The sequence below is a fragment of the Nicotiana sylvestris genome, chromosome 3, assembly GCF_000393655.2.
Source record: "Nicotiana sylvestris chromosome 3, ASM39365v2, whole genome shotgun sequence".
In the NCBI taxonomy this organism is placed as follows: domain Eukaryota; kingdom Viridiplantae; phylum Streptophyta; class Magnoliopsida; order Solanales; family Solanaceae; genus Nicotiana; species Nicotiana sylvestris.
In genome coordinates, this window is record NC_091059.1 from 216,767,833 (window position 1) to 216,787,745 (window position 19,913).

Here is a 19,913-nt window from a genome sequence, read left to right on the forward strand (position 1 = left end):
CTTTTACAGTAGTGTAGGCCTAACAGGGGGCATTAGGAATATACTTTCGAATATTCCCTACGATATGTCCTTTAGAGTTCAGAAGGGGGTTGTTCCTTATATATAGGGAGGAAAAAACCTTGTAAAGGGTTTTTTTGGGGCTAAGAACACTGATTGTAAGATCTTTCAACATTCAATCGTTCACTCCCACAAAATCAAGAAATATTGTCCATCATGTTCATCCTTTATCTCTTTTATTATGGATTTTATTATACTTAGCTGAGATTTACCTCTTCATTTTCTTTAATTGATTTATTCAAAAAGGTTCCAATATCTTTTGGGTCAAACAATTTGGCGCCATCTGTGGGGATTTCTTTAGCTAAGATTATAGTTTCATCTAGACTCCTGAAAGGGATAATCGCTTCTTTCGAGCTTGATACAAACCAACAATGGCAGGGAAAGGAGAGGCAAGGCAAAAAGCCATAGTAGGTATCACAACCAACCTCATAGACACCATCAACGAAGATAGCATAGAGGATCACGAAAATGAAACACCAAACATCACACCCGGGGGAGACACTTCACCTCCGTCGCACAGAAGCGTGACTGCTTCACGCAAAAGGGAAGCCTCCATATCTACAACAGGAGAGGCACCATCGGTAGTAAGAAGAATGCTGGAAGAATGGCTAACAAGTGCTCTGTGCACTATCCTCGATAAACCCGCCCAAAGGGATGATGGGAATGTGGCACATGCAGATGTCACGATAAACGAGGGCGAGCAAGACGCCCTATGAACAGGTAACACTTATGATGCTGATAATACAGTCAATGATACGCTTGCAACCGTTTTCAAGAAAATGGAAGAGATGGAAAATGAGAACAAGGCACTCCGTGACCAAATGAGGGAACACCAGGAGAGAGTTGAAAAAATACCAGGCGCTCCAAAGTTGCTGCCAAAACGCGATGTTGGTCAATTCATCAAGCAACCATACAGTGAAGAAGCGGCCCCTTACACCATTCCAAAGACCTTCAAAATGCATCCCAACTTAAATATATATGATGGTACTACTGATCCAGAAGACCACATCATCCACTACGTTACAGCCGTAAAATGTAACGATCTCTTAAAAGAGCAGGTACCATCGGTGTTGTTGAAAAAGTTGGGCAAAACCTTAACAGGGGGAGCCTTGACATGGTACTCTTAACTACCAGCACGCTCGATAGCAACATTCGAGGAAATGACAGACAAATTCGTCACCGCCCATACAGGAGCCAAAAAGGCAGAGGCTAGGGTAAATGATATATTTGCCATAAGACAAATGCACGGCGAGGGACTCAGAGACTTCCTAGCTCGGTTCAACAGGGTGAGAATGAGCTTGCCGAACGTGTCAGAAGGAATGGCAATAGCAGCCTTCCAGAATAGATTAAGTAGAAATGGGTCGAGAGCGACCAGAAAATTGCTAAACAGGCTCATGAAATACCCTCCAACTACTTGGGAAGAAATCCATAACGCCTACTGCATTGAGGTACGAGCTGACGAGGATGATCTAAACGTCCCGACCCAACGATTTACGTCACTCCAAACCGAAGCAAGGAAAGATTGTCGCAACAACGGCCGAAGAGATTAGTTGGGGTTTCGCTTCGGTCGAGAAAGGCATCAACCCTACGTCAGAACATCTGCCCCGCCTCTACCACAACGCACAGATGCTCCTCCTTGATATAAGGCACCATATCGACACGAAAAGGTATGCCTCCACTTCTATCCGCTCACAGTTTTTGTGTTTCTCGTTCAAAAATTGTGTACGCCCTGGAGAAACTCGGTCCAAAGGTGCAATGGCCGCAAAAGATGAGGTCAGACCCCAGCACTCGGAAGTCAAGTGCTTTCTGCGAATTTCACCAAGAAAGGGGTCACAAAACCGAAGATTGCATAGCACTACGACAAGAAGTAGTACGAATGCTAAACCAGGGTCACCTGAAGGAGATGCTGAGCGATCGAGGACGGACTAACTTCGCTCGCGGACACGAACAACCCCAAGGACCTCCAAAACTACCTTCTCCCGCTCGCACAATACAAATGATCATTGGCGGGGCGACGGCGCGACGATCAATTATGTCAAGTTCACCACCACACATAAACTCAAACGATCAATCACCCACGAACGGTATGATGACCTCGAAGATTGTATCATCTTCGATAAGTCGGATGCCGATGATTTGTCTTTCCCTCACTATGATGCTCTTGTTATCACTTTACGTATCGCAGATATTGATGTAAAAATAATAATGGTAGATGATACGAGCGTCGCGTGTATTATCCATCCTCGAGTCCTCATGAAGATGAGACTTAAAGATAAAATAATACCACGTTGTATAACACTAACGGGTTTTAATAATGCAGTTGAATAGACTTCTGGAGAGATGGTGCTACCCGACCTAGTTGGATGAGTCACCCTGGAAACAACATTTCACGTCATAAACCAAGAAACAACTTAAAACACCATCATAGGGCACCCGTGGATACACCCCATGCGAGTGGTCCCTTCCAGTCTCTATCAAGTAATCAAGTTTCCTACCCCATGGGAAATATTCAGCATTCGAGGGGAGCAACGCACCACAAAAGAATGCTACTGCATCGCCTAGGACTGCGCATACACCAAACAACTCAAAGGAGAAAATGCGGAAGCATAGCAATCAGCGATGTCGGAAGCCAAACTTAATGTGCAAACAGACGTTATCGAAGACCCCGACATTGTGGAGGCACCCGAATCAACAATAGAAAATCTTGATCCCCTCCTGCTACACGGCAACGACAGTGCAAAAAAGGCTTATATCGGGCACAACCTCTCGGAACCAAGTAAATTTCATAAGTTTTTGACAGACAATACCGATTTGTTTGCCTTCTCCCATGCAGATATGCCAGACATTCCAAAAGATATCGCCACCCACAAGTTGAATGTCGACCCCTTATACCCGCTGGTGCGTCAAATGAGAAGGAAGTTCAACGCCATAATCAACGAGGCCATCAGCGAAGAGGTAGATAAGCTACTCACAAATAGTTCCATTCAGGAATTGAAATATCCTCAATGGATCGTCAATGTGGTCATGGTGAAAAAGAAAAATGGAAAATGGCGGATATGTGTAGATTTTACAGACCTAAGCAAGGCATGTCCAAAAGATTCTTTTCTATTACCACACATCGACCAGCTCATCGACGCAACAGCAGGACACGAGTTGCTGAGCTTCTTAGATGCCTATTCGGGTTACAACCAGATCCTCATGGAAGAAGAAGACCAGGAGAAAACCACTTCACTCACCATGGAATGTACTGCTATAAAGTGATGTCGTTCGGACTAAAGAATGAGGGGGCGACGTATTAGAGACGGGTCACCAAGATGTTTAAAAACCAACTTGGTAAAACAATGGAAGTCTACATCAATGATATGCTGGTTAAATCGAAGAGGAAAGAAGATCATATCGGTCATCTGAAGGAAGCCTTCGATATATTGAGATGGTACGATAGGAAACTAAACCCCGAAAAATGCGCCTTCGGCGTAAGCTTGGGAAAGTTTCTCGGTTTCCTAGTGTCATGAAGAGAAATCGAGGTCAACCCAAAACAGATTAAGGCCATCTAAGGAATACCCAAAATATTGACCAGCAAAAAATAGGTACAAAAGTTGACGGGACGGATAGTAGCCCTGTCAAGGTTCATCTCACGGTCATCGAACAGGTGCCATAAATTCTTTAATGTATTAAGGAATGACAATAGGCTCCGGTGGAATGCAGAATATGTCGACGCCCTAAGGAAACTAAAAGCGTACTTGTCTTCGCCACCTTTACTCACCAAAGCCGACTAGGGCGAGTGTCTCCTAGTCTACGTGGTTGTATCCGAAGTCGCGGTAAGTTCGATTCTAGTCCGAGAAAACCAAGGTACGCAATCTCCAATTTACTATATCAGTAAAACTTTAATTGACGTCGAAACAAGGTACCCCCACCTTGAAAAGATGGCTCTGGCACTAGTCGTAGCTTCACAAAAGCTTAGACCATATTTTCAGTGTCACCCCATAAAAATGGTGACAACCTTCCCTCTCAGGAATATCCTGCACAAACCCGAGTTATCGGGTCATTTGGCCAAATGAGCCATAGAACTGAGCGAGCATGATATAACATATCAACCGCGAACCGCGATAAAGTCGCAAGTGCTCGCCGACTTTGTCGCCGATTGTAGCACAAAGATACTGCCCGAAGTCGAGCAAGAAGTGCTTCGCGCTTCATCTAAGCAATTCGACCTCTGGGTCTTCTGCACCGACGGCGCGTTCAATGCGTCGGGATCGGGACTGGGACTCGTACTCAAAGTCCCAACGGGCGAAGTAATTCGTCAATCCGTGCGATGCCCTGAAATGACTAACAATGAGGCCGAGTATGAGGCCGTAATTGCAGGATTAAAACTGGCCCTCAAGTATGGTGCTCGGCAGGCCATACTCCGCTGCGAATCTCAACTCGTTGTAAACCAAGTTACTGGGACTTTCTAAATTAAGGAACAAAGGTTGCAGAAATACCAAACTGAAATCCACAAACTGCTGCCAGAATTCGACGAATGCCGATTCGACCAAATACCTCGAGCACAAACATTGAAGTAGATGGTCTAGCCAAGCTAGCAGCGGCAACCAAAAACATCACCAAAGAGAACGTGGTCACCCTTCTCCACTCATCAATAGACCAAGTCAAGGTACATTCTATAAATTTAACTTGGGACTGGCGTAATCGCATCATATCATATTTATAGGAAGGAACACTCCCACAAGATAAAAAGAAGACAAAAAGCTCCGAATACAAGCGGCCAAATACAGTCTCATAAACCACGACCTTTACAAAAGGACATTTGGTGGCCCGTTAGCCAAATGCCTCAGACCCAATCAGACAAGACGAGTGCTCGAAGAGGTACACGAAGGCCACTACGGCACCCATACCGGTAACCGAGCCCTGGTTAGGTGTCTTATTCGTGCAGAATACTACTGACCCACTATGAAAAAAGAGGCCGCAGAGTACGTCAAGAAATGCGAGCAATGCCAAAAATATGCCCCTGTGATACACCAGGTGGGGGAATTCCTGCACTCTGTCACCTCCCCCTGGCCGTTTATAAAATGGGGTATAGATATCATCGGTCCCCTCATAGCAAGACGAGGTAAGGCACGTTTCCTTTTGGTTTTAACTGACTATTTCTCCAAATGGGTGGAAACAGGTGCGTTCGCTCAAATACGTGAACAAGAAGTCATCATGTTCATCTGGAAAAACATCATATGCCGCTTCGGTATCCCCAAAGAAATCAGTTGCGACAAAGGACCCAGTTTGTCGGGAAAAAGACGACTGAGTTCTTCGAAAAATGGTATATCAAGTGGATACGCTCCATACCATATCATCCTTGCCGGCAACGGTCACGCGGAATCCTCCAATAAAACACTATTGAACATATTAAAGAAAAAAGCTTGAAGACGCCAAAGGGCTATGGCCGGAACTGCTACCGGAGGTGTTATGGGCCTACCGCACAATGCCGAAGACCAGTACAGGTAAGACGTCGTATTCACTGGTCTACGGCACCAATGCAGTTATACCAGTTGAGGTCGGGGAACCCAGCCTGAGGTAATCCAATGAGAGCAGATCAAACAACGACGAAAGCAGGTTACAAGACCTAGATGAGGTCGAAGAGCGAAGAGATATGGCACACATAAGAATGGTGGCCCAAAAACAACAAGTAGAAAGGTACTATAACAAGAGAGCCAAAGTACGACCACTCAAAGTCGGGGACTACGTACTAAAAGCCAAAACGCAAGTAGCAAAGGACCCGAATGAAGGAAAATTGGGAACAAATTGGGATGGGCCGTACAAAATCACAACAGCAGCAAGTAAAAGAGCATTCCAGCTAGAAACGATGGAAGGAAAGCTATTGCAAAATAATTGGAATGTCGCCCACCTTAAATACTTCCACTTCTAAAAAAGGGCACCGCCCGAGTCGTACTTTTTATCCCTCGCCCGGGTTTTGTCCCAATCGGGTTTTCTCGGGGAGGTTTTTAACGAGGCGACGAGGGGGACGTCTCGAGGTTTGAAGTATTATTCATTGCCCCGCCTACCGATTACATCTCCAGGCCGAACATGAAGGGACTAGGTATAATTTCCATTATATGTACGAAATCGACATGTATCCGATATATGAATAAAATCACTCCATTATGTATATGAAAGCAACACGCATCTCCAATGTATGAATGAAACTGGCATCCACGACACTCTAACAAATAAAATAAAACGCCCTCACAATGGGATCTTACTTCGGTGCCAACTCGAAATTAACATCCTAATGGCTAAGGCCATCGACGAAAAGCGAGTTCGACATCATTCGAACTATGATGGTATCTTACTTCGGGGCCAGCTCGAAATAACATCCCAATGGCTAAGGCCATCGACAAAAAGCGAGTTCGACTTCACTTGAACTACGACGGGATCTTACTTCGGCGCCAGCTCGAAAGTAATATCCTAATGGCTAAGCCATCGACAAAAAATGAGTTCGACTTCACTCGAACTACGATGGGATCTTACTTCGGCGCCAGGTCAAAAGTAACATCCCAGTGGCTAAGGCCATCGATAAAAAATGAGTTCGACTTCACTCGAACTACGATGGAATCTTACTTCGGCGCCAGCTCGAAAGTGACATCCCAATGGCTAAGGCCATTGATGAAAACTAAGTTCGACTTCACTCGAACTACGATGGGATCTTACTTCAGCGCCAGCTAGAAAGTAACATTCCAATGGCTAAGGCCACCGACGAAAAGCGAGTTCGACTTCATTCGAACTGCGACGGGATCTTACTTCGGCGCCAACTCAAAAGCAATATCCCTACGGCTAAGGCCGTTGCAAACAAAAAGAGTTCAACTAAACTCAATACCGTAAGTTTATCATTTCAACAAAATGTCGAAGCGACGTAACTATGGCAGAAGTCTTAAAAAAAACGAGCAAAGGAAGAAAAAGGACTCAGAGATGTACGACCAAAACGACCTCCATCCACAACAAATATGTTACAAATATTTGTCTTTACAAAGGGCTCAAAGACGCCATTACAAAAATCGCAAAGCAAAAAGTAAGTACAAAACAAATACTACACATCATTCCCGGTGGCATACACGTCTTCGTACCAACGAGCCTTGGCATGTACATCCCGAAGCTCCACTTCAGATGCCCTCTCATCAACATGAAGAGCCCTATACACATCGAGTTGAGCCTCGGTGTGAACCCACAACTCATATAGACGTCGAGGCACGACGGGATCAGCTGGAGCATAATATGTAGAAGGCTGCGACTGTCATCGTACGTCCTCCGCTTCCAAAGAACCCATCTGTTTGCTCAATGCGAACAGTTCCGCCTCCTACCCTTGAACACGCCCCTTAAGCCCCGCTATCTTAAGTGCGGACGCCTCCTTCTCCTTGGTCCGCTCCGACCTACAAATACAGAGGGCATCTTCCAAAATCGCCGCCTCAGAGACAACAGTTGCCAATTTATCGGCACTCACGCCTAGATCACCTTTAAGCTCATTAATCTCTGTCGTCTTCATATCCAATTCGATAGTTAAATTAGCCACCCTCGCTTGGAGGTCAGCATTCTCGGCCATTACCTCTCTACATAGCTCAAGCTCGTCTTCCTTCACTTTAAGGGATGCCTCAAGCTCACTGTTATGGGCGATGACCCTCACAAGGTCCTCGTCTCATTTCGTCAACTCCTCGACCTTATGCGCCAATTGATCCTCCCTCTGCTTGAGCCAGTTTGAAGTCAGGATCCTGAGTGTAGATGTCTGCCATCGCACAATGCTTAGTGCGATATTCTTAATATTTAGAAGATATCTTTCCATAAATGGACGTCCTCTTCCTTTCCCGGCACTCGCGCTCGATCTCCATGATAGAGGTCTGGCACAAAAAGTAAAGTTAAAACAAAAGGACAGGCCAAAAACAATAACACAAACCCAACGACGAAATGAAAAGGAAGATATCTACCCGCAAGGCCATGCCAGAGACGCTCCGAGACAACTCCATATCGCTCATCGCTGTAAGTGCCTCATTCTCAGGGGAAGCACACAAAGGACCTAAAGCAGACGTTACCTGATCACAGTCCGACAACAAGTTGTAGTCCCTGGGGACGACTATGTGTCGATCAGAACCCTCCACTCTGACCTCTACATGAGTGTGCTGCTCCAAAAACAAACGAACATCCCCCGGGTCGACATCCGAGCCCGAGCCTTCGCCCTCGACTCGTAGGCCCCCTCCGACCTTAGACGATGTGCCACATTCAACAGAGCGCATAGAACCACCACCTTGGTAAACCCCTTCTGTTTGGGGAGACCTCTCCGCCAAGATGGCGTCGGCCATAAATGTGGGGACAGGTGACGTCTGCGACGCACCCGTACTACTCCTAGCAGTATCAACGGCCACACCTTTCCCAAGCTCCACCCTCCTCTTTTTCCTCAGTAACGATTTGTCCCCATTAGAGGACTACTCTACCAGGTGATGGAATGGTAAGGAAGAGGTCTCTTCCCTTACGATCATATCGTGAGAAGGGTCTCCCATCTGTATCGGTTGAGCACGACCCTCTCGGATGGAATCACTTAGAGTAAATTGCATTCCTGCAGCAGCGACGGCCTGTCGAAATACGGGGACTGGGTCCATCCACCTAGAAGCTCTGCGACCTATCATCATAAAGAGTCATATCAATAGACAACGGTATATAGTCGAAGAGTGATATAGAAGAAGACACTTACCAGACGAAACTTTCGGCCCAAAGCGTTTCACGAAAGCTGGCCAGTCTCGAGTCTCCGCTGCATAGGACAGCATACGGGCTACCCAATCCTTTATACCTGCAATACGATTGGGTGGACGCCTCATAGCTGCAAACAAGAAGCAAATAAACACTAAGGTAAATGAGGAAGAAAAGAAAGAGTAAAACAAATGGCGATACTTACGATTCTCGTTCCACCGCTCCAAAAACCTAGCGGGGTCAGACACGATGTGTTCGGTTCTGATGAAGAAGTACATATGCCAAAATTTGTGACTCGCTCGATCGTCGGTTCCGACCACCAGCCTTTTTGTCCCATGGCCCCTCAAATGTACCATAGTACCCCTATGAAGCTGGGTGAAAACAAGTGTAGAAGGTGGTGAACGGTAACCTCGCACCCCGCCAACTCCGCATATTTTGTCAACAATAGAAGTACTTTGAGCATGTACGGGGAAAGTTGCACCGGGCAAACCTGATAGAATCAACAGAATTCTTCTGCTAACGGGAAAAGGGGGAAGGAATGACCGATCACAAAGGGGTACTCTTAAAAAGCACAGTATCCAGGCCTATGGGTTTTCATGAAGTCCCTTCCCGCTAGAGCCATATCGACATGAGCGGGAATGTTAGATTTTACACGGAAAGCATCGATATAGACTTGCTCAATTTCAGAAAGTACGGGGGTAGGAGTAGGAGGAGGACCCTTAAGAAAGTCGCTTCGAGACATAGGGTGTCTCGGCAGTAACTCCTCTACGATGGGAAAGTTGTCCCCCTCCTCCACCGTCATGTCCTCACCGCCAGAGGGGAGCACCATGGACAATGGGGCGGCGTCAGAAACCCCCTCACAAGATCGATGAATTCTATGCATCTCTACGACGAAAAATGTGTTGAAACAACTGAAAAGCTAAGAACGAAGAATGAAAAAAAAAGGGAGCAGAGAAATCGTTGGAGCAAACACGGGAGAGATGAACGAAAATAACCAGAGAGGAAAGGGCCAAGAGTTTTTTGAAAAAACAAACCCTTCACCTATTTATAAGATTGGATGGCGCCAGAATCGAAGTAGAAGGTTGCAGAATGACACCGAAATCGAAGCGACAAGCCTTAAACCACTGTCTCGAAAACACGCATAATGATGACGCACGTGGGAATGACGTCATTTCTCGATAAGATACACCACCCAGGGTCTTGTTGAGCACGCTAACCCCCACTGTTGGCCAAGCCATGACGCTTCGTGAAACCAAATTTCTCCACAAGAGTGGGCGGTGTCCGCTTATCAAGGACGCACCAAGTTGCAACCTCGACAAGCGGAGGGACTAACTGTATGGGTCCAAATTTGGACGACCACGGCTACTGACAAATACGACAAGATGAGGTCTTCATAGCACGACGTCCTGTGGAGGACGACGACCGACAGCGGACAAAGGATGTATGACTTTTGCAGTAGCGTAGGCCTAACATGGGGCATTAGGAATATATTTTCGAACATTTCCTACGATATGTCCTTTAGGGTTCAGAAGGGAGTTGTTCCTTATATATATGGAGGAAAAAACCTTGTAAAGGTTTTTTTTTTGGGGGGGCTAAGAACACTGATTGTAAGTTCTTTCAACAGTTCAATCGTTCACTCTCACAAGATCAAGAAATATTGTCCATCATGTTCATTCTTTATCTCTTTTATTCTGGATCTTATTATACTTTGTTGAGATTTACCTCTTCATTTTCTTTAATTAATTTATTCAAAAAGGTTCCAATATCTTTTGGGTCAAACAACAACCATCCAAACAAGCTATAAAGCGAGTCCTTTTAGTAAAAAACGAACAGTTATCACATACTTGGGATCGAATCCCCTCACTGAACCTGTCTCAAATGGGTTTGTGATTTACATTAAGTGTAGCGACTGCGAATTTAGCCTCTTATTACCAAAAGAAAAAAAAACTACTAAATCCGCCCTTGGTTTTGATCAGGGACTTGCTTGAAACGTCGAGTTTGACAAGAAGTGCATCACATGGGACTTATAGCCCGTTTGCCCAAGCTGCAAAAATCAGCTTATTTTGAGAAGTGCTTTTTTTCAAAAGTGCTTTTCTCAAAAGCACTTTTGGTGAGAAGCAGTTTGTATTTGGCTAATTAGTTTGAAAAGCACTTCTGAGTAGCAATTAGTGTTTGGCCAAGCTTTAAAAAACTGCTTGTAAGTGTATTTTTCTCAAAAGTGCTTCTCAAAAAAGTGCTTTTGGAGAGAAGCTACTTTTTTCTGCTTCTCCAAAACTGTTTCTGCTTCTCCTCAGAAGCACTTTTTTCCTTCTAGAAGCTTGGTCAAACACCTTAATTTTTGACCAAAAGTGCTTTTGACCAAAAAAAGCTTGGCCAAAGAGGCTATTAGTTAGGAGGAGGAATCCCAAGTTCCAAAGTGCGGGAGTGGAGTATCTCTTTGAAAGAGAGTCGAGATTCCTGTGCTAGCTCTACTCTCGGTATCGTATCTATACAGGAAAAGACATTTACGCCTCCCTCGTCTAGTTGTCTTGCAAAACTTTAGAATATAATCTAGCTCTTTTTGTTTAACCCAAAAAATAGTTTTCAAGGTCAAAACAATAATTTTATATGACGGGTCACAAGCAACAGATTCAATCCGAAAGATATAAAATTTCGTTAATACAACGTGATTGAGAAGTGAGAAATAAATTCAATGACATATAATATAATAAAAATAAAGCAGAGAAGAAAGAATTCTTATTGAATGATCCTTGATAGGATAATGAGCCGAACAGAGCTTGAAAGACCGAAATATGGCTAACTTGGGAGCAAGATGCTATAAATTACAATGTATAGAATTGTAGAAAAGAAAATTAGATTCCCCTGATGGTGGTAAAAGTATGTCTATTTATAGAGCTAAATCTAAGTAACTAGTCTCCTTGAATTAAAGGTCCATTATGAGCATTTACTCAATCCATCCATTACTTTTGGAAGACTTGTAACAGCTATGTAAATGCTGGAATTCCGTAACTGATGAGTTAATTCCATAACTGATGAATTAATTCTGTAATTAATGAGTCAATCTCGTGCCTGTTGAGTCAATCTCGTGCCTGTTGAGTCAATCTCGTGCCTGTTGAATCAATCTCGCAATTGATTGCCTTGTTCTGACCGTTATAATCATTTATTGCATTTATTAATAATTGATTTGTAACTGATGGTGTAATGATGGTAAATCCCATATAATTCGGGATTAATTTATGCCTTCCTCATTTGTAATTATGAGATATTCTCTCGCGCCTGATTTGGGTTATTTCATGATAATCAGTTTCGGGGCTAACAAGCACGATATGAGTATGTTCGGTCCCGAGGTGTTTCACCTATCATCTTTATATGTCATTCTTCACTTTTCTTCAAACTTTACTGACACATGTCGTTATTTAATAGACCTACATGACGAGTCTAATTTTCACTAATACACTTTTACCACGACCACTGCATTTCTACTTAGGTACTTCTAGCCTAATCCCATTTCAACGAGAGACGTGGATATGAAAAATTATATCTTTGGGTGTTTTTAAATTCATCCTTGCACAATTTTAAATACTCCGCTTCTTCTTGAGACTAATTTCGGGAAAAAAATTAGGTTAAGACCTGATGAGATCAGGGGCGGATTTAGGGGACGGTTCCGAATCTCCCTCTCCGGAAAATTACACTTTATATATGACAAAATTCAGTTTGTATATATTATATTTTAAATTCTTTTGACACGACCAAAAGTATAGCTAAGGAGTCAGGTTCAAAATCTTTGTTAGGTTGCTAGTTCAACTCCCACTAACCATAGTTTCTTCCAATTTTTTTGAACTTTTTTTGTTTTTTGAACTGCTTTAGTTTTTTTCAAACTTTTTTCTTTTTTGAACTCACTTAGCGGAAGTTCCTGCATCCGCCACTGGATGAGATCTCTTGGTTCTATTTTGGTTGTTTATAGGATGGGAAGAGTAAGGGTCAACATGAGGAAATTGGAGAGCAGTAGTAACCGGCAAGTTACCTATTGCAAACGAAGGTCTGGAATCTTGAAGAAAGCCGAGGAGATTTCAGTGTTGTGACATCGACATTATCCTTATGTTTTCTCCGACTGGAAAACCAACGCTATTTCAAGGCGAACGAAGGTACTTGCAATCTTGCCCAGCATTTGCATTTCTTGAATATACCATTAACATTTCAGCAGTGACCATTGTAGTTTCTTTCGTGTGTAACTTTTATTAAGTTAAATTTAATTGACACACTTTACTTATTAGTCTGTTCAAAAAAGAATAATATATTTTATATTTGAAAATAATTTAATTTTAAACTTTTTATTTTACCCGTCGTAGCTTAGCCTGAATGAAAAGCTTATAGTCATACAAATGGCACGACTATAAATTGAATTTGAAACTGGGGAGTTGTAGTATGTCATTATCCTAATTGGTTAGAGTCACGTGGGTTGATTGAAAATCACGTGCAATTAGATTAGTACTTTAGGTTTAATTTCGTGTAAATTTGCATTTTAGTTTCATTGAGGACCACTGTGATTGTACTTTGAGGTGAAATCCGTGGAATTTCATTTATGTAATGATCTACGAGGTTAGGATTGTTACATAGTACTAGCTCTGTTCCAGTTTATGTGAACCTATTTTTTTTTTTCGTCCGTTCCAAAAAGAATGACTCCTTTCTAAATTTGATAACAATTTAGCTTAAACTTACAATTCTACCCTTAATGTGAAGTTTTTATAACCACACAAATATTCTGGCACCCTTTTAACTTGTTTAGAATCACAAATTTCAAAAAATTTTATTTTTTCTTAAATTCTGTGTCCAGTCAAACAGGTTCACATAAATTGGAACGGAGTGGGTATCACTGATCTTTTCATTGGAGGATGTGACACAACAGGTTTCCTTATTGCCTATTGGTGACTGTACTCTATCTTTGGCAAGCTCCCAAACTTCTAGCATCGTGCACAGGGCATGTGAAGGTCAAATTGAGCGATGTTCTCATTTTAAAGTACCTGGTATGAAGAGTCTTTACTCATCTAGAAGATGATCTTCTAACTAGATGTAACTGAGTGACATCTATTTTCAAAGTGCAGAAGGAAGTCTTTTAATTGCTATTTTCTACTACTAGCCTTTAATCACAGTTAATCTTGTGTGGTGATTTAGTTATTGTGTTCTATTGTTCGTCACTAGCTAATCGCAGGTTCTTCATCATTTATGGTGAACTATAGGATTATTCATTCTCTAATATCTGTTGCATGTCTTGAGCAATTTTGATGAAATAATTGCAAAATTTGCTCAATTGACTCCTCAAGAAAGGGCAAAAAGGTACAAAAGACAGTCTTGCCTATTTGGATTAGTCTCATCTACGAGTAAGATATAGAGGCTAAATGACCAGTTTTCTGTTAATCTTGAACTTAAAACAGGAAGTTGGAGAGCCTTGAAGTAAGTTTGATATTCATCACCAATCTGATTCTTCTGCTTTCTCTGGTTTGTTTTTATTTCTTAGTCCAGTTGAATGTAATCACAATGTTAATGGTTACATTATAGACATTAAGGAAGACTTTCAAGAAGCTTGACCACGATGTAGGTGTGCAAGAGTTTCTAGATGCTAGGTAAGTAGCGTTAATCAATTTGAGGATATTTTCTTTCAACTTTGTACCTATCGAAAAGAGTGGTTCTCGTTTACAAGTTTGTGAAGTATCATGTTAACAATTTCCTTGTCTTTTCCCCCTTTTTTCTTTCTGTTGCAGTGATCCATCAGTTGAGGTATGCAGTTTTTTCCTCTGTCAACACCATTTTGGCTCAGTTGTAAAACTTAACTCAAGTCGTGGATAATTTTTCTTAATAATTGGTGCTGACAGGAATTGCACAACCAAGTGAAAGTCTTGCAATCTCGGCTTACAGATGTAGAAAAGAGACTCAGGTATAGTTTTGCATTCCTTTGTTTTTCCTTTTTCATTTTTGGTGTTCAAATGTTGCCATAAATTCACCTCCTTATCTGAGTGCGAATGCCAAGCGCGAGTGCTGAGTGACTGGGAGGATTGAACGACTGTGAGCGACTGAGTGACTGTGAGGATAGAGTGATTGGGAGGACCGAGTGCATTGATACTCTGACAGTATGCACATGGATTTATCACCGCATTGCATTACAATTGGCATGCATACTTGACATACATGCATAGAAACTGCTGAAATATTTTAAGCATGGCACTTCAGACAGTAGCAAACATTTTGAATCTTTAGAAACTTCCCTGTATAGTTATTCCAAAGTTCCTAGTTCAGCTCTAAACTAGAATTAGCTTTGCAGTGGTAGAAAGCTTATTCGTTGCAAACGAAAACATGTCCATTGATAGTTGTCATTCAGATCACCTCAAAAGTTGTAATCATATGGAACCATCAACAAAATAAGTTGTATATTTTTATCTTATTGAGGCCTACTGGCAGATAACATGTGTTGTCATTCCTCCATCTATGTTTGGGAGGATGACTAATAGCCCGTTTGGCCGAGCTGCAAAAATCAGCTTATTTTGAGAAGTGCTTTTCTCAAAAGTACTTTTGGTGAGAAGCAGTTTGTGTTTGGCTAATTAGTTTGAAAAGCACTTCTGAGCAGCAATTAGTGTTTGGCCAAGCTTTAAAAAACTGCTTCTAAGTGTATTTTTCTCAAAAGTACTTCTCAAAAAAATGCTTTTGGAGAGAAGCTACTTTTTTCTGCTTCTCCAAAATTGCTTCTGCTTCTCCTCAAAAGCACTTTTTTTTCCTTCTAGAAGCTTGGCCAAACACCTTAATTTTTGGCCAAAAGTGCTTTTGGCCAAAAAAAAGTTTGGCCAAACAGGCTATAATTGTAATTTCCTTTTGCGTTTTGAATGTATTTGAAGAAACTTTTTGAGGAATATCTAATCAATTTTCTCGTTTGGACACTTTTATTGGATATGTATAATTGCGTTTTCCTTGATTATAGGCCCAATGATAACATTTTGTACGATTATCGGCACATCAGTTGCTTTAATCTTAATCCGCATATGCTGCTTCAGTGATTGAGTTAATATGCAGTTGGAATTGGATCGTATGGGTTAAATGACTAATGCCATCATTCATATTTAATTGACCTCACCCCTCTGCATGGTTGTAGCTGGTGGGGTAATTCTGATAAGATAAATAAGGTGGAACATCTTACGCAGATGGAGTGCGAACTAAGGGAGTCGCTTAATGCAGTTCATGTTCGGAAGGTAATATATGGAATATTTCCAAAAGCTGGATTAATACTGAAGTATTTGGTTTGGTGGTAATTGGTGATCATAGTGCAGCAACAAATTTTTAGGAAACAGTCATACTATTGATGAACTATATTCTTTGCCTCGATATGGATTTTGGGGGACTTAGGGACTGCTCTTCCTCTTGCCCTTCCTCCCCTTGTTCTTTTGTTTCTGTTTTAGTCTCCTGCTTTTGCTGTTAGGGAAAAGCAGTGTAAAGTGTATAAATAGCTGAATGGTTTTGCACTTGAATTTCGTATAACAGCTCCAGAGCATGACGCATTTGCATCTTCCAATGGGCAGTAGACAAGAGGAGCAGACCCTGACATGTCATCCGGCAAATAACAGCCAGAACATGCCATTCCCCGAGGCACCAAACTTTCTAACACAAGGGTGAGTATTAGACTCTATTTGTTCACCATCTTTACTTCATTCCCCTTTTACAACCTTATTATCATTTCACCCTTGAAGTTGCTGGATTTTGGTAATTGCTGTCCTAAAAATCATATTTTTACTTCCATGTCTAATTTGTTTACCAGTTACCATGCCTGGAACAGCTTTAGCAATGATCTTACTATCAAATTGATTACCATTGTTTCTCCGTAGAGATTTGGGGTGCTCCGGAGATACATCTGTTGCAGAATGTTCTCATGTTTTGGACTCTGGAAAAGAACTGGAACTAGATGCCACTGCTTTGGATGATTTAAATAGTATAGCATGCTTGAGACAGCAGCTAAGTGAGCCATATTCGTACTATCCTTACGATAATCTTAATCTGCTGGAAAGGAAAAGTTTGGATCCTCAGAGTGAGGTAGATTTGAGAGGGTATTTGATGGATTATGAAACTCAAAGAAATTTTAATCTGCCTAGATCTTTGGGTTCTGGCAATAGTTCCTGGGATAGTGCAGCTGGTGCCTCTGCAGCTCCAGTTTTGGATGAAAAATCATATCCCCAGGTAATTTTACCACCATCCTTTTTCAGTTAATTTCTCAACCGTGTGTGAAAGTTAGTTACTGGAGTAATGATGTTTAATTGCTCCATCTTACAGATGGAATTTTTCTGCTCCATGCATGTGTGCTTCTCTGTGATAGTTTTTCTTTTTCTTTTTCTCTCCGTGATAATTGAATATGCTAATGCAAGTTTTTATATTAATCCACCAAATCAACCACCGTCTCCAAATATATACGCTCATGTAATTGCTCTTCCTTGATCTAACATGTCTTACTCCGTCTCATTTAGTTTTTGGATTCTTTTTGCTGCAGCAAGAGAAGCGTTCAGAGTGATTGAACACTTGAGACACTTTGCACTACTTGTGTTTCCTAGCGACTAACAGAACTTTTCATTATACAATAATCTGTGATCGGTGGTTTGAAGGTCACTTTTATGTTGGAATGGTTGTTGATAGGTAATTATGTTCACAAATGATTATAGTTTTTTGGACACCAGGCATGATCAAGGTATTGGTCAGCACAAGTAGAATAAGAACTTGCTCGTGTATGAGATCTGAGACTAAGACCAATTTCACTTTGCTTCAATAAATTTCTGGGATTTCTTTTGCAATTGAGATGCATAAGTTGAACTACTAAAAGAAAGCTTTCCCTTTACCAAATCCAAGTCTAGATAAGCGTCTCGAATTAGCTAAAGGGGGCTTTTCTTCCACTTTATATACTGATGATAGGGTGGAAATAACACGAATAAGACTTGCAATTTAAAATGCCCTGTACATTAAAGGTTCCTTGTTTACCACAAAGCTCTATTCTTGATCAAAAACCATAACATGGTTACAAGGGTAACAATATATTCAATCCAGTTTCCATGAGGTTTTCTAGTTGCCGAGTGTTTGGACAATGGTGTTGTGCCATGGGTCGGAGAGGTGTTGCAGAAGGTTGTCAAAAGGTCCCTTTCCTACTACATTGTGCTGCACTATGAATCCCAAAAATGCCAACATTGCCAATCTCCCTGCATATTATCCATGTGAAAGTTAGTGATGTTACTATTATAGTAGATAAAGTTCAGTTACTTCATGTGAAAAAATTAGTTATGGTATTTTATTGTTACAGTGGATCAAGTTTAGTGATCGTACATGAAATATAACAGGGTTGTGGTAGTTGGACTTACCATTAGCAATTTCCTTTTCTTTGGCCTCAGCAGTTGGTGCAAAGTTGAGTGGGTTGAAAATACCACCAGGGTATCCAACTTCGTTAGGAGGCAAGCTGTAGTTCTTGAAGATGGGGTCTTGGTTAACACTTCCTGGGTTCTTGATGTCTTGCCACCTTCTGATCTCGACGTAGTGGAACAAGATGAACTCGATCACGAACAGGGTGGATGAAGATGCAAAGTACTCTTCTTTTCCAGCATCATACCATTTGGGCACGTTAAGGATTCCAATGTTAGTGAAAACCTCGGGCAGCAGCATCCCAGCAACACCCAACATAGCCCAACGACCGTTCACCAGTTCAGCCTGGACGAACCATTTCAAGTTCTCTGGGTCCTCAGCAAGTCCCAATGGATCAAAACCATTGTCTCCTGGGAGACTAAGACAAGCAAGCATTCGAGTATTAGAACAAGGCTAAAAACCATTAGTAAAAGTATGCTCTTTGTAATAGCTTAAGTTTTCGGATGAGGTAGTCACACAATTCAATATGATATCGAGCAGACCTAGTCCTGTGATTAAGTCTTACCGCCACCGAATATTTTTTTTATTTAAAAAAACAACATACTTGGCTCATGAAAAAGAATCAAGACTACACGCATAATTATTTAAGTTTTTAGAAAACAACTGGATAACCCAATTATAAAGGCAACAAAAAAATATGATCTTGAATGTATGTACCTGCCATCAAGATAAGTAGGAGAGGCTAAGCCTGGAAGCCATTGACCTTTCTTGGCTTCAACCTTGAATGAGTTGTAAGATGAAGAAGTCAAGGGCTTAAAAGAGACCTCTCTGTTTAATTTACCAGATGATCCAGTGAGAAATCTGGTTTTTGAGGCACATGGCCGGAAAATGGCAGCTGAAGCTTGTGTTGTAACTGTTGCCATTTTCCCACTTCAAAAAAAAAAATATGTTGTTGGTGATGTTGGGAGGTACCAAGAAAAATGGCAATGGAGTTAAGGTGAGTTAAACTTTGTATCTTTTGTTTATGCATTTGTACTGCCATTTCAAAGGTATAGTTGTGGCTCTAGTTCAATCTTGAACAGTGCCAAGTGGGACAACAAGATTTTTAGGAATTCAACGGCTGGATTGGGTTGTGAATTTCATAGTAGCCAATAAGAAGAAATGAATCTTATCCTTATCTCTGCTTCCATATCCTCAAATCTGTTTCTTTGTTTCTGTTGGTTTTAGAAGATGATGGGGGTCCCAAAAATTGCCACATAGGACGAGAGAGGATTTTGCCATGTGGAAGAATTTCATATCCAATGAGGATGTGACAATTGGTTGACTCAAAGTTAGTCCTGGCAAAAGATATCTAACTAGGAGATTTCAGGAGATGATGAGATCTAGTGAGTAGTCACTGTTGGGTTACATTTTGCAACTAAACCAATATAACGTTAAGGGGTCGTTTGGTAGGGTGTATAAGAATAGTGTGGAATAAGATATATTAGTAATGCATGGATTATTAATGTATGGGTTAGTAATGCAAGCATTAGTTATGCAGATATTATTTCTTACCTACTATTTTGGTGTGATGTATTAAAAATTATAATGCATTGCATAATTTGTAAGAAAAATAGTTATTTACAAAAATACTCTCCATATTCTCTAGCTTTAATGGACTTCAAGGATAATTTTGTCTTTAGTCATACTAATGCATGCATTAATAGTCTTGGTATTACTAATGTCATGGTTTTCTATGCATTACTTATACATAGGATAATACCATA

General features: G+C 41.5%; 2 protein-coding genes across 9 annotated transcripts; one reads left to right on the forward strand and one right to left on the reverse strand.

Moving 5' to 3' along the window:
• The first annotated feature begins 12,359 nt into the window (after positions 1-12,359).
• Positions 12,360-17,591, forward strand: LOC104223813 (uncharacterized). Of its 8 annotated transcripts, none has more exons than XM_070171483.1 (9): positions 12,369-12,917; positions 13,607-14,223; positions 14,329-14,393; positions 14,532-14,547; positions 14,643-14,704; positions 15,911-16,007; positions 16,297-16,424; positions 16,638-16,986; positions 17,294-17,591. In XM_070171483.1, the coding sequence occupies exons 6-9, from the start codon at positions 15,960-15,962 to the stop codon at positions 17,312-17,314; spliced, it is 546 nt and encodes a 181-aa protein (XP_070027584.1). In that variant the 5' UTR covers positions 12,369-12,917; positions 13,607-14,223; positions 14,329-14,393; positions 14,532-14,547; positions 14,643-14,704; positions 15,911-15,959; the 3' UTR covers positions 17,315-17,591. The 8 variants fall into 8 exon arrangements, with proteins under 8 accessions (XP_070027587.1, XP_070027589.1, XP_070027588.1 ...); XM_070171484.1 differs by having other exon boundaries at positions 13,607-13,796; XM_070171481.1 differs by having other exon boundaries at positions 13,607-14,393.
• Positions 17,592-17,665: 74 nt separating this feature from the next.
• On the reverse strand, positions 17,666-19,264 carry LOC104223812 (chlorophyll a-b binding protein P4, chloroplastic). The gene is made up of 3 exons (XM_009775315.2): positions 18,865-19,264; positions 18,150-18,565; positions 17,666-17,990 (listed from the first exon to the last, which is right to left on the reverse strand). The coding sequence occupies exons 1-3, from the start codon at positions 19,068-19,070 to the stop codon at positions 17,857-17,859; spliced, it is 756 nt and encodes a 251-aa protein (XP_009773617.1). The 5' UTR covers positions 19,071-19,264; the 3' UTR covers positions 17,666-17,856.
• Between the last annotated feature and the right edge of the window lie 649 nt (positions 19,265-19,913).

Bases quoted from the DNA above. Each gene is read 5' to 3' on its own strand.
- LOC104223812 (XM_009775315.2), bottom strand. From the start codon at position 19,070: ATGGCAACAGTTACAACACAAGCTTCAGCTGCCATTTTCCGGCCATGT. The intron at 18,566-18,864 runs GTACATACATTC...TGCTTGTCTTAG, and splicing joins CCTACTTATCTTGATGGCAG to TCTCCCAGGAGACAATGGTT. The intron at 17,991-18,149 runs GTAAGTCCAACT...GATAATATGCAG, and splicing joins AGAAAAGGAAATTGCTAATG to GGAGATTGGCAATGTTGGCA.
- LOC104223813 (XM_070171481.1), top strand. From the start codon at position 15,960: ATGGAGTGCGAACTAAGGGAGTCGCTTAATGCAGTTCATGTTCGGAAG. The intron at 16,425-16,637 runs GTGAGTATTAGA...GTTTCTCCGTAG, and splicing joins CCAAACTTTCTAACACAAGG to AGATTTGGGGTGCTCCGGAG. The intron at 16,987-17,293 runs GTAATTTTACCA...TTTTTGCTGCAG, and splicing joins ATGAAAAATCATATCCCCAG to CAAGAGAAGCGTTCAGAGTG.